The following is a 13,627-nucleotide window of genomic DNA, read 5'->3' as shown; positions in this document are numbered from 1 at the left end:
AGCGCGCCGGGCTGCCCGAGGCACTGCCTGCTGGGGCGCTGTCGGGCCCCGCTGCTAGTGGGGCCTGGGAGGGAGTCCTTGACCTTGGGTCGCGTTATCTAGGGAGGCCGTGCTGCGCTCTGAGCCTCCGACCTGCGCGGCCAGCTACACCTGGGCGTGTGAATCTCTCGAAATGGGGCCGTGTTGATATATCGCGGGGTGTGGACAAGAAGCAGTTATTCTGTGGTGTTTATGAGTCTCAGGCGCAGGCCTGGGCTGTTAGAAAACTTCAAAGGAGCCAAAAGCTAAGACAATGACAAAAGAGATTTCAGGCTTCACTTGTCTATACCAAAACATGAGCTCAGTAATCAACACTACCGCAGAACTGGGCTTTGGGTGTATTAGGAATCTCTCCCTGTTTGGAGATTCAGACTGATACAGGGAGAATAGATGTCACTCCCAAACGTACAAGATGTCAGAAACGCAAGTTCATGTTCTCTAAAATCGAACAAGAGTGGTTAAGAATAGAAAAAATTTATTGAAAGAAAGCTTCTAAGAGAGAGAAGGGGGACCCACTGACTGTTTCTCAAAGGTGTTTTATGGGACAAAGCTGTGAGGTGATTTGTGAGTTGATTTCATGGTGGGATAAAACTATAGTCAACTGGTAAGATTACAAGTACAGTTACTTAGGTAATACTGATTCAATGAGAGATCACAAGGTGGACAAAACAGATCAAAAAGACTACTACAAGTACAGTTGCTTAGATAACATTGATTTAATGGGGGGTCAAATGGCAAAGCAAATCATGTAGCAAGCCTACAGTGAACTGAGCAAGGACTTTTGGTAAGAGGTGCGTTGGGGACCTTTCCTGGAAGATCTTGGTCCCCCACCCAGGTGATTGATACCTAGAATATCAATCTGCTATTTATCCTATGTGGGTGTGGTGGTTTCACTCCTTTTACAACGCTGGCCTTCGGTGAATGTGTCTTGATTGTCCTCCATGTTGACTATCTTCCATCTTGGCTCCTTGAAGGCTGGTCCTAAGTGCCTACAAACACCTAATTAACTTACCTATCTACAATAAGATCATAAATTTTGTCTCAACACTTGGTCCTAACCCTGCAGTCACATGTTATGCAGATTATCCTCCACAGAGTGGGACCCAGATGGCTCTATTTAAACAAATTCTCAGGTGATTCTGAGGCGTAGTAAGGACTTGTGGCTAAATAATTGTATAAAGGCCAGGTGTGGTGGCTCATGCCTGTAATCCCAGCACTCGGGAGGCTGAGGTAGGAAGATCGCTGTGAGTTTAAGACCAGCCTGGACTACATAGTGAGTTCCAGGTCAGTCTCAACTACATAGTGAGACCCTGTCTCAAAAACAAACAATAAATAATTGTATAAAAACATAATTCTTTGAGGGCTAGCAGTGTAGCTTAGTGGTACAGCACTAGCCTAGCATACTGCAAGGCTCTGATGTTCGATACCTACCACCACAAAACAAACCAGTTCACTTGAGATTGTAAAGAGGTGCTGCAAAAACAAAGATCCAAGACAGTGACCCTGGGGTCCTGAACAGAGTCGGGTTGTTCGGAGAGGGTGTTTCCAGGAATACTTGCAGTTGTAGGTGACAAGGATAACCCCAGAGTTCCTGACTTAAGTAATAAAGAGGAAATGTAAAGGAGTTTGTAGACTTGGATGAAAGAGCATCTTCCCTCCTGGATGACTCTGCCAAGCTCCCACTTGGTCCTGGCTTCCACTGTGTCAGCCTCCATTTTACACAGCCAGACCTCATTATGTACCTCACTCAGCATCTCCCAGTGGTTACCCTTGAACTTTTACAATCAATTCCAAACTCCTCTCTCAAACCCACTGGTCCCACACCACCATCGGGCCTAGGTCCCCTGCTAGGATGTCCCACAGCCATTTCCCAGGGGAATTGAGGTGTCTTATATTTCATTCCTTTTCCACTCCACTCAGGAAATCATCTGTAAGACCTAATACACTGATCTGTGGGGCACTAGATCTGTCTTGCAGAGACTTTTCAGGAAGGGGAAATATTTGGCAAAGGGAAATATGAGCTTTTGATAAGGATGAGGGTGAGACAGGCAGGACCCAGGCTCTATGGAGGAGAAACTTCTCAGGTGTCAAACTAACCTGGGCTCTCCCGTGGCCTTTCCTTGCTCGAGAAACCAAAATTTGGAACTCAAAACATCTCGACGGTTGGAGAGAGAAATGCCTTCCAGAAATCTGAAAGCTAGCTGCAGTCTAGCCCCCTGTGGTTCAGTCCTTCCTGATGACACTAATCCTGGCTAATGTCAAATGTCTCTTGCTGGATGTGTCCCCTTCCTTTGCCCTGCTCAGTCTCCCAGCTTTGAGAGCATAACAATGCTACTGTCTAGTACCCAAGTCTCAGTTGCTCTCCCTTCCCCACTCCAGAAAGGGGCACAAAATCTTCCTCTTCTCAGCTCCCCATACCTGGGCAAGGTCAAAGGAATCCTGGGCCGAGTAAGAGGTGACAATAGAGGAATCCTGGCTGGTGGGAAAAATAGGGAAAGGGCCCACAACAGCAGTGACAGCCTCCTTCCCAGATTGCACAAGCTCCTAAGGGCTATGGACATGGATTCTCACTCTAGCTTGGAAAAATCTAAACAAGTTTGAGCCCAGCCCGGGAAATTTAGGGAAGATTGTCACAAAATAAAAATAAGGCCTGAGGTGCAGCTGCATGCCATGGCCTTAGGTTGATTGAAGCTCAGTACTGGAAAAAAAATCATCTTCCTTCAAAGATTTTTCATGTGAACTTCATCAGCATGCCCATCTACTTTTTTTAAAGACAGGGTCTATGTCATCCAGGCTGGAATTGAACTATGTAGCCCAGGCTGGTTTCCAGCTAGCTCACAGTGATCCTCCTGCCTCAGCCTCCACAGTGCTGGGATAGGTGTGTGCCACCATGCCCAGGTCCTGCACACATTTGGGTACCAGGGATCGAACTTGGATCCTTGTGCTTGCGAGGCAGATGGCAGAATCACCGAGCTAAATCCTCAGCCCCACCATACTCATTTTATAAAAGTTTTCAAGAGGCTTCCTCGTTTTAGGCCCAGGGCCATGGAAGCATGATCAGAGCCTGTAAAGCCCATAGCAGTTTCAACCTTCTTGTAGGCACTGGGCAGAGGGCAGACTAGGGCCACTACACCAGGAGCTTGATGCTGTGAACACCAACTCAACAAATATTAGGCTTACATTTTTTCCCCAATGCCAGTCAATCAGCAGTGGACCAAACAGGTATGCTGATTACAAAGCTTTTGTAAGGACTTAGTTAGCACTTACTTACTATGTAATGCCTGAGCAAAAAAATTTTTTGTACAGATCAAACTCAGGACCTTGTGCTTGTGAGGCAGGTGCAGTACTGATGTGCTACATTCCTGGCCCATGAGCAATTTCCCCTCCCTATGTACAGAAACTTTGTGCCTGAGCAATTTCTATCACCGTGATTCTATTTCCCAAGGTCCTCCCGGTGGGAAGTGGGGCAATAGGAGTTCTAAAAGTTGAACCAAACGGCTCTTCTGATACCAGAGCAAGGGCAAGGCTGAAGCCAGGCACCTTGCTGTGCTCCCCATGCTGTGTGAACTCTCTCAAGTCACTTACCTGACAATTTTCCTCACAGGGCAAATGAGTGAAATCCATTTAAAGTTATATATTATAATGCTTTTCCTACTACTTTTCAGTCTATTATCCACATGAGGAAAGCAGAGTTTGGGAAGCTCACTTAAGGTTAAGGCAGAGGTCCTTTCTTAGGACTATGCCATCAGGGAATTCAACCTCTTGAGGCCTCAGGCTCACACTTCCTAACCTAACCTCTCCAGTCTTTTCCTTAGTCCTTGAAAAACATCTGCAATACCAGGGCTTTGTGCATGCTAGGTAAGTACTCTACCATTGAGTCACACCCCAGGCCCACTACAACATTTGATGTGTTTTGTAGCCATCTCTTCCCTTTGCAATAGTGACACAACCAAAAGAATCCTAGTAATACTCTGTAAAAAGATAGGGGCTAGTGCACATCTGTAATTTCCACTACTCAATGAGGCTAGGGCAGGCTTACAAGTTCCAGGCCTTTAAATAAATTTAAAGGGTCAGGGATGTAGCTCAGTGGCACTGTGTCTGCCTAGCAAGGGCAGGGTTCTGAGTTCAATCCCTGGTACTGAAAAAAAAAAAAATTAAAGTCAGGTGTGTTGGTACACTTCTGTAATCCCACCAGTCTGGGAGGCTGACACGGATTCCAAGCTTGAACCAAATCAGCAATTGAGATCCTATCTCAAAATTTTCTAAAAGGGTGAGATATTAATTCACTACAAAGGCTCTGGGCTCAACCTCCAACAATCCAAAATTCAAAAAGGAGGCCAAGGATGTAGCTCAGTGGTAGAGTGCTTGGCTATCATTTGTTAGGCCCTGTGTTCAATCATCAGTACTCGTAAAAAGAAAAAAAGAAATGAAGACGTGAACCAAACACAGTGGTATGTACCTATAGACTGGGAGTCTGAGGTGGAAGGATTTTTAATTTTTGTTTTTCTGAGACAGGGTCTAAGCAGTCAGGTTTGCCTTTTACTCACTATGGAGCCCAAGCCAGCCTTGAATTTGTGGCAGTCCTTCTGTCTCAGCCTCCCAAATGTTGGAATTACAGGCATAAGCCACCAAGTCTCACTGGACTTCTAGACTGAGCCCCGAAATTTGGTGCAGCAAGACCCAGTCTCCACTTACCTCCTCAAATTCTTTAATAAAACTTAACTGTTTTCACATCCTTATTATGTACCATAAAATTATACACAATCAGTGAATACTAAATTAACACATAATATCCCCAGGAGACTGCCATGTATCTTTATGGTCCCAAATAAACTTCACTGTTATTCTTATAGGCTCCCACGCATTTGCTACAGTACTGTGGTTGTAGCTCTTAGCACACCTTTCGTGTTTAAAATCATGGCAGCACGACTACCCACTGGCAAACAAACAAAAACCTTAATGAGAGGTGTGGTTGTTTTTAAAAAGAAGCTTATTTTACCACAGAATGCTAAAACTACATTTTGGCTCAAATGCAATCTTTGGCTACACTTTATGGCAATTAAAACAAATACAAAGTTACATATCCCCACCCTGACAGCCAAAGAAGCGAAGGCCTGCTGTCCAGACATCTCATTCCATCTTAGAGCTTAAATTCTATCTAAAGACAGTGTCAAATGCATGCTGTAGAGACAAATTCAACCAAGCATCTTCACTTTGTCACTAGCTGCTGTGCTAAGGACCACTAGCCAATTGGAACCATCTTTGAATCCAAGCAGTTTTACCAGCTTTTATTATAAACACCAGCACATTTCAAGTTCCCTCTTTTTAATCACAAATATAGGAATTTTTTCTTCTCTTAAGTATACAGCATGAGACACAGCATCTGGGCTCTCCAGCTTACAGAAATTTCCTTAGGACAAGCTTAGGGTTAATATCCATGGCCCACACCCTTCGCCACATCCTCTGACATCTGGATTGCTTAGAATGGTTGCATAGGATGCAGACTCCAAAGCGGATGAGGTTGGTACAGAGTTTTGAATTCCAGGATGACCTGAAAAAGATGCCCCCACTACCCTCAGTAAAAGGGAGTGTCACATGTTGCCTTCTGAGGGCTTGGGATCTGCTTCTTGTTGAAACACATGGCTCAGGACTTCCTTGACGGTGGAGATTTTCAAAAGAACGGTGAATGTGCAAGGACCCAGCAGGTTGAGCTAGGACTGATCTCCACTGGAGGGCATGATCGCGCTTTTCAGTTTGGGAATGGGGCAGAGATGGAGACTGACTGGGAGTGCTAAGATTGCGGTCTTAAAATTACCTGATTTATAATTCACATTTCAAGTCAAGATTCAAAACTGCTAAAAATGACATTTCAAGCCTTCTGATTTCCTTGAAAGCTTCTTCAAATTTAATTCCCAGATCAAATATGTATTTTGAAAATACTTCTGTGACCGTAAGGCCCAAGGAGAAGCTATGTGGGCCATGATTTTAAAATTTAACACGACTCCTTCATCCTATCTAGACCACTTTTTGGTTGGAAGACGATAGTTTTTTTTTGGGGGGGGTAGCCTACAGAGGGTTACCTTTGGCTCCCATTGATGGTTTTTCTTAGACATGCTTACAGCACTCAAGCTTGTGTCACCTGCTCAATAAGTGCACCATCAAATGCACCCTGCCAGAGGGTGGGTTTCATAGAGCATCTACCTCTTGGTGGCCCCCAGGACAGCACCCGGCCTATGTGAGCTCCTTCACTGAGGCCATGAGGGACAGAATGATAAGAGGTACCCTTCCAACTGAATGGAGGACAGCCAGTATTCTGGGGGAGGGGGCACTCGGGAACGAACCTGAGTCCCAACAGCAGTCCTTGCATCAGTTCTGGGACTTGTGTATTGAAAGGAGAGTCTGCCTAAAGGTCAGGAGCCGCCCCCCAGGGACGGCTGGCTAAACAACAGAAGACAGTATCAGGGAAGTGGGCTGGAAGCACAGCACTCTTTCAGACCATTGGTACCCCTTCCAGTGTTGGGTGAAATTCATTTGTTGAGCATCAACTGCAAGGTTAACACTGACTGACTGCCTTAGTCTCTGGGAAGGAAGGAAGCCCTCAAGGTGGTCGCTGGCGTAATTCCCAGCTGCCACTGCCATTGCCACTGCAACTGCAGCCCCGGCCTCTCTACTCCAAGCGAACAATCAGAATCATGTCTTACAAAGAACAGACTCCAAAAATATATATAAATAAATAAAAACCTTAAACATTCTTACAGGGATCTTAAAGAACAGAATACATGTTAAAAATTTCAGTAATTTATATCAATTTTAAGCGATACTTTATGTACAATGGGGGAAAAAAACCACATGCATAGTCCAAATACAATGTTGAAAACAGCATTTTCATAACAAAAACCCCCAACACTAAGTGTTAATACCATGTACATGAATTCAAGAAGGACCACCCTTTTTGTCTGTTGCACACAGTTTATTTAACAATATGATATAAGAAATGAGTTGGTACTTTACCATTCTATACAGTGATTGAATCTTCTTGAATTTTCTTATTTATAGTAATTATAGCGCTTGCATGATTTACACTAGAATTGCTTTTCCTCATTTCAAGTTTCACATAGAAGAAAAGAAAAGAATGCTTCTTCTCTATTAACATTAGCATGGTCTAAGAGAGTGATCATCCCTATTTTTGTCTAAAACCAGTTTTATCAGAGAAACAAAGCAACAATTTCTACATCTGCAAGACAAGAGTTTGGCTTAAGCCAGCATGTATAGATAGATGTGTGTGGGTGTGTACGTGTGTGCACGCCGGAGTCAATTCCTATCATCCAGGGGTAATACTTGGAGACGCCCACAGAGTTCACTATAGAAAAAAATCTTCCCGCAACATCAGACAGTTATCGGGATACATTATAAGATGCATTATTTCAGTTTGAGTATTATTTTTCTTCTCACTTTTAAACATAAGTGTTTAAAGTCTTGAAAATACAAATAAAAAATATGAATATAATGAACTTGTTTTCCCATTAAAAAAAGGCATGATTTTTCTTCTCTTTTAAACATAAGTGTTTAAAGTCTTGAAAATACAAATAAAAAATATGAATATAATGAACTTGTTTTCCCATTAAAAAAAGGCATGAGTCACCAGCAATGACAAAAAGAATCCAAACAAGTCCCCCTCCCCCAAAACAAAAACAAAACAAAAAACAAAACAAAACCAAAAAAACCCCCCCAAAAATAAAAAGCAACAACAAAAAGAGAGAGACCAGATATTTAAATCAACTGGTTTTTAACAAAAAAATATATTCTTTGTATTGTTTCTTTAAACATCAATCCACCCTTCCATGGCTTGGAAGTCATAATTCCATCTAGGAATAAAAAGAGCCCAGATGCCTGGATTTTCAGTACAAAAGGTCCAAGAACATGGGAAAAAAAAGTGATGCTCTCATAATGCTACAAACCCTCCACAAACTTTTCTAGTGTGTCTCCCGTGGCGTCACCAACCAGGGACAGTTCGCTGGACAGTGCGCTCCTGTTTGGGGTGTTCAGCTGGGGGAGCATTGCACTCTGTTCAGGGTTCCCCAGATGTCCCTGATCCATGGAGCTGGCCATGGTGACCGCGAGTCCGGGGTGGGGGGAACCAGTCTGGGGCGAGACATGGTGTGGTGAAGGCTGGGGCTGTATCCGTGGTGATGGGCTGGAATGTGGAGGTTGGGATTGGGGCCGTGGAGACTGGACAGGGGCTGGAGACCGCACCTGGTTACTAAGGGATGTGGCGATCTGCTGGCCAGGGAGATGTGAAGCCTGAGGCTGTCCTGAGAGCATGTGCTGCTGGGGGCTCATGGGGTTTGGTTGGCCTGGGGACCCGATCTGCTGCTTCATCTGTTGCTGCTGCAGAATCCGCTGCTGCAGGGCCTGCTGGATATTGGGGGTGCTATCTGCCCCGAGCCCAGGCTGCCCCATTTGGCCAAGCTGTCCCATCTGAGCAGCCATCTGGCCCATGGAGCTGCCCTGGATGGGAAGATGCTGTTGCATGCGCTGCTGCTGCATGGCTGGGGCATAGCCCCCAGGTCCTTGTGGCTGTTGGAACTGGCTGTGCCCAGCCATGCCCCCAGCCATGCTGGTATTGCCTTGCTGCTGCTGCTGCTGCTGCTGCTGCTGCTGCTGCTGCTGTTGCTGCTGCTGTTGTTGTTGCTGCTGGAGCAACTGTCTCCTTAGCATCTCTCGGTACTGGGGATTCATACTTGCCATGTTGGGGTTATGACCTGGGTTCATGATGTTGAGGGCCTGGCCCTGGGGGTTTAGGCCTCCTATCGCCTGCTGCTGTGGAGGCACACTGGGCCTCGGCACTCCAGCCTGCATCGCATTCAGGTTCTGCAGGCTGGGCTGCTGGTGCATGCTGGGCTGGGACTGCATGCCGGGCTGGGACTGGAGGCCAGGCTGTGGTTGCATGCCAGGCTGGTTGGCCACATACTTGGCTGTGCGCTGTTTGATGAAAGCTGCCATTAGCTGCGGGTTTGACTTGAGGATATTCAGCACCTGCTGCTGCTGCTGAGGGGAGCTGGGTGACTTCAGGGTCCGCAGCAGGTCCTGCAGGGCACTGGGTGAGATGCTCCTGGGAGGCTGCACACTGGGCATCCGTGACCCGGCCACTGCAGCTTGTGCCTGCATGGACATCACAGGCCTGGGCATGCCTGCCATTGTCTGTTGCTGGGGGATGGGTGCCTGCTGCCACTGTCCAGGCTGCATGCTGGGCATTACAGGCCCACTGACCTGGTTGGGTCGGGGCACATTCAGGCCCACGGGGGTCATCTGACTCCCCGGGGTCCCCATGCTTGTGCGCCCAGGGGGCATGCCATTGTTGATATTTACTCGGTACAGGTGCTGCTGCTGCTGGGCTTCACGCTCAATCTGCCGGGCTGCTTCCACTGCTGCCGGTGGGGGCTGGGCAGGGGGTGGGGGGGCTTGCACCTGGTTGGTGGGCTTTCCAGCAGACACCGTCATGGGGGGCTGAGTCCGGGTCACACTGGGGAAGCCAGCTGGTGACATGCTCACAGGTGAGGGCTGGGGCTGGGCAGGGGGCTGTGGCGTCTGGGGCGTGCTGGGTTGCTGTGTGGGAGTCCCGGGCGGTGCTGAGGTAGGAGAAGGCAAACTCTGCTGAGGCACGTTGCGGGTGTTCATGGTAGCCATCCGCCGGCGCATGAGCTGGGCCTGCTGCAGGCGGTGCTGAATCTGCTGCTGGCGGAGCTTATGTTTGATGTTGAGACAGAAGGGCACAGGGCATTTGTTTTCTTGGCAGTGTTTGGCATGGTAGCAGCAAAGAGCAATAAGCTGCTTGCACACTGGGCAGCCTCCATTGGTCTTGCGTTTGCAACCTTTGGTGTGCTGCACAACCCGCTTCATCTTCTGGCAGGATGGCAGTGAGCAGTTGGCATTGCGGCACTGGCAGGCATGTACCAGGGACTGGATGCAGCGCTGGATGCTTAAACGTCGGGACTCCTGGGGGCTCTTAGACTGTGGCTCACCCTGGCTGCTGCCCTCATCGTCCAGCCCCAGCCCCCACTTCACCATCTTATGGGTGTGGCTCTTTGTGTTGTAGCAGTTGATGCAAAGGTCATAGTCCTGTAGACAAGGAAAGAGGACAGGCCAACATAAGCACGGGGCCCTGCAATACCAGATTACCCTAGTTGCCCCTCCACACCACTGGGTCTTAGGTTGGAGCTAATCTTGCTCTTGGTCACACACAATACTGGCCCCCTTTTCTTTCATTCTGCTGTGGAAAATCATTAACAGTCCCTGACACAACCCTCTGAGATCTAGCACCCACACCATGAAGCCTTAGAGTGGAAGAGTAAGGGATGCTGTGGCCATTTTTTCAAAGTGCTACTAGAGGCCAAGGTGAGTCTTCCCAGGAAGAGGGGACAAAATAGCTATAGAGTGCCAAATGGCTCTTCCCCATCACAAAAGCCCAAATACTGAAAACTGCAATAGAAAATGAAGCACTAAATCTGAAGAATGGAGGCCTAAGATTGGGTCTGAAAACCGTGGTCACACAAAGGACACAAAAACCTCAGCATTAGGAAGGCAATAAAAGAACGAGGAAGATGCAGATGGTTAGAAAAAAAGGGAGTGAGGCATTTAAAGATGAACAAAGAAGGAAGAGCCAGGCGGTTACAAAGGTAACTTCCATCCTGCCAGGACCCGTCAGATATTACAAATCAAGGCAAATTGTCTGTGGGGCAATGACTGTGGCCATCCTGGGAGGAAGCTGGCAAGTGGCAAGTATGGGCTCTGTGACACTGTCTGTAGAAAAGGAGCCAGAGGGCTTGGTACAACCTCATGGACAAGCCTGTGAGGGGCAGTCTCAGTCATTCAACAGTGTGGCCCAGGGCTGGGGATTTAGCTCAGCAGTGCTGCACTTGCCTGGCAAGTACAGGGCCATGAGTTCAATTCCTGGTACTGGGAAAAACAAAACCAAAACCAAAACCAAAACCAAAAAACCAAAACCAAAAAACCAGTGTGGTCCAAATCTTTGTAAAGAGGAGCTAGCAAGCCTGTCACCTGGTCCATTAGGAATAACCAACGAAGGGCCCAAGACCCTAACCGAAGGGCAGAGGACATCCCTAATCCCTTAGCAAAACACAAGTGGGGGTCACAAGGAGGAGGTAAATGGGTCAGAATTCCCACAAAACCAAAGTATCCGGCTAGGGCCTCTGCATATCTGACCAACCAAGACCACGGGCTGCCCTGGAGACTGGACCTCTAGAGCCCTACAATTAGGCTAGCTTGACACTAGACAGTCCTATAGCTGTGCTAGTTGCAGAGTAGGAATTAATGAAACAGGGAAGAAGACAATGAAGCCTTTGCCTTGTGACAAGCTCCTGGTCCTGTGACAAGCTCCATCTGCTGTGCAGATGTGAACTCTGGCGTCCTCAGGATGTTTGGTCAGAACCCCAGTGCTGGGACCTACCTCACACACAGTGCAGTGCCAACGTGTCTCCACATGGTGTTTGCATTCATTACAGGTATAGACGAAGCGATCCTGGCCCTGGGTATGCAGTTCCACGAGCATGCACAGTGTGGACCACTTGGAGCGGCGCAAGGAAGAAAACTCCCAGTGCTTGTCTCTGGCCAGGGTGAGGAAAGCATCACGCCCATCCATGAGGTCACAGCTCAGCAGTGGGTCAGGGTCCACAATTGGGGGCAGAGTATTGATGACAGGTCCAGCATGCAGGTGAATCACAAAAAAGACCTGTAGAGAGGATCTGCATTAGTCCCAAGGAGAAGGGATAGAATGCAGGGCCACCTCCACCTGAAGAATAAGAGGGCAACTGAACTGAAAAGGTGCTTAATGGCTCCCCAGGATGAAATGGAACTGGTGACAAATCACACAGTGTTGTCAAACTAGCTAGTTCTGCCTGCTGGGGGTGACCCTCCTTTCACCACAGACCTGGACAAGAAACCCCAGCACAGCTGGACTTGTGCCTTCTCCCTTCTGGCCAGAGGCAGAGCTGCGGCCTCTTTTGGGCCTTGAGCATTGATAGTACCTCCCATCTGGCCCGTGCCACTACCTCCTTGTGTTTCTCCATGGTGGCATAAAGCTTCTGGGACAGGTCGTTGGACACATTGGGCATGCTGGGCTTCTTCTTGTTGGCGCGGCTAATGCTGCTTTTATTCTTGTTGGTCTTCTTGTTGTTCTTTTTCTTGGCATTCTTGCTGTCACCCTGATTGCCCTGCAACCACACACAAAGCAGTCAGACAGGTCAGCTTCCTCTCCCAAGCTGGTGCTGACACCCAGCTCCCAGGCTATGGGGTTCCAGGAAACCCAGCCTAAGGCAGATATGCTATCTTCTGAAGGGTTAAGGAAAGGCAGTACAATTGGCAGAAGGGTCTGTACTTAGCCAGGCTTGACCATGTCACCTCTTCAAGGGAAAGCAGATGCTAGTTCAGAAAGTAAAAAATTGTGGAGACTGAAAGTTTTCCATTGGACTCCATTGTTCCATGAGACACTACACATGATATGTTCCCTTTTGCTTTCTCAATAGCTTTCTGAGCTTTGAGAAGGGCTCCTAACACTCACAGTGCTGCTTTCAACAAAAGACAAAAGAAAGTTAGAAATAGGGAAAATCACTCTGGTAGAAGCCGGGACTCCCAAGCACCCTTTACAGATCTCACTAAAGGCCTAACCCTGCTGCCTCCTGCCATGCCTATTAACCCACTCTTAGCAATTCAACTTCTTGGCCAAAGTCTGCAAGTCTTACTCCTTAGTTCAAATGAACCTACTCTGGAAATGATTTGTGATTATCCTTTGTTTACAATTCAATGTAGAAAAGCTACCCAGATCTGGTTCAGAGAACTTTTTTGCAGGGGAATCAGGATCTCCTGTAGTCCCAGCTGGCCTTGAAAGTGATCCTAATGTTTTGGCCTCCCCAGTGCTAGATTACAGGATTACAGCACAAACTGCCTAGTCATTATTATTGTGATTATTATTTTGTTTTGATGACTTAGAATGAAACCTAGGAACTCATGCATGCTAGGCAAGTGCTCTACTACTGATCTACACCCACAGCCCAAGAACTTAATTTTAATCAGAGGAGGGAGACATCCTCTGAGAACAGGGAAGGAGCATCCATTTGTGGGAAGATCAACTCTATCTCTACAAGAAGCTGGAGAAACTGTTGGTACCAGGAGGAGTTTGAAGAGATGTGACAAAATACCATGTGGGGTCTTAGAATGGACCCCGGATAGAAAGGAGGGATTAAGGAAAAACTGAGGAAGTCTCAACAAAGTATGGACTTAATAAAATTGGAACTTTGCTCAAATTTTCTGTAAGCCTTAAAACTGCTCCAAAAAATGAAGTCCAGGGCCGGGGATTTAGCTCAGTGGTTCCGCTGCCTGCCTCACAGGAACCAAGGACCCAAGTTCGATCCCTAACAAAAAATGAAGTCAATTTTTAAGAAATTATAAGAGAAATAGAGGGTCAGGGATTTAGCTCAATAGTGCCGCTGGCTGCCTTGCAAATGCAAGGTTCCAAGTTTGATCCCTCGTACAAAAAAAAAAAAAAAAAAAAAAAAAAAAAAAAAAAAAAAAA

General features: G+C 47.1%; 1 protein-coding gene across 1 annotated transcript in view; it reads right to left on the bottom strand.

Annotated features, from left to right (window-relative positions):
- Nucleotides 1-7,605: 7,605 nt before the first annotated feature.
- The window catches only part of Crebbp (CREB binding protein), a 132,875-nt gene continuing 126,853 nt past the window's right edge, over nt 7,606-13,627 (bottom strand). Inside the window, exons 29-31 of the mRNA XM_010644189.3 lie at nt 12,108-12,269; nt 11,507-11,788; nt 7,606-10,158 (exon numbers count right to left, since the gene is read on the bottom strand). Coding sequence (XP_010642491.1) covers nt 7,990-10,158; nt 11,507-11,788; nt 12,108-12,269 — 2,613 coding nt within the window. The 3' untranslated portion in view covers nt 7,606-7,989. The remainder of the gene's footprint in view (nt 10,159-11,506; nt 11,789-12,107; nt 12,270-13,627) is intronic.

Source organism: Fukomys damarensis, unplaced genomic scaffold, assembly GCF_012274545.1.
Source record: "Fukomys damarensis isolate Sample0158 unplaced genomic scaffold, DMR_v1.0_HiC HiC_scaffold_34, whole genome shotgun sequence".
Taxonomy (NCBI): Eukaryota; Metazoa; Chordata; class Mammalia; order Rodentia; family Bathyergidae; genus Fukomys; species Fukomys damarensis.
This window is presented reverse-complemented; position numbering and strand designations above follow the sequence as displayed.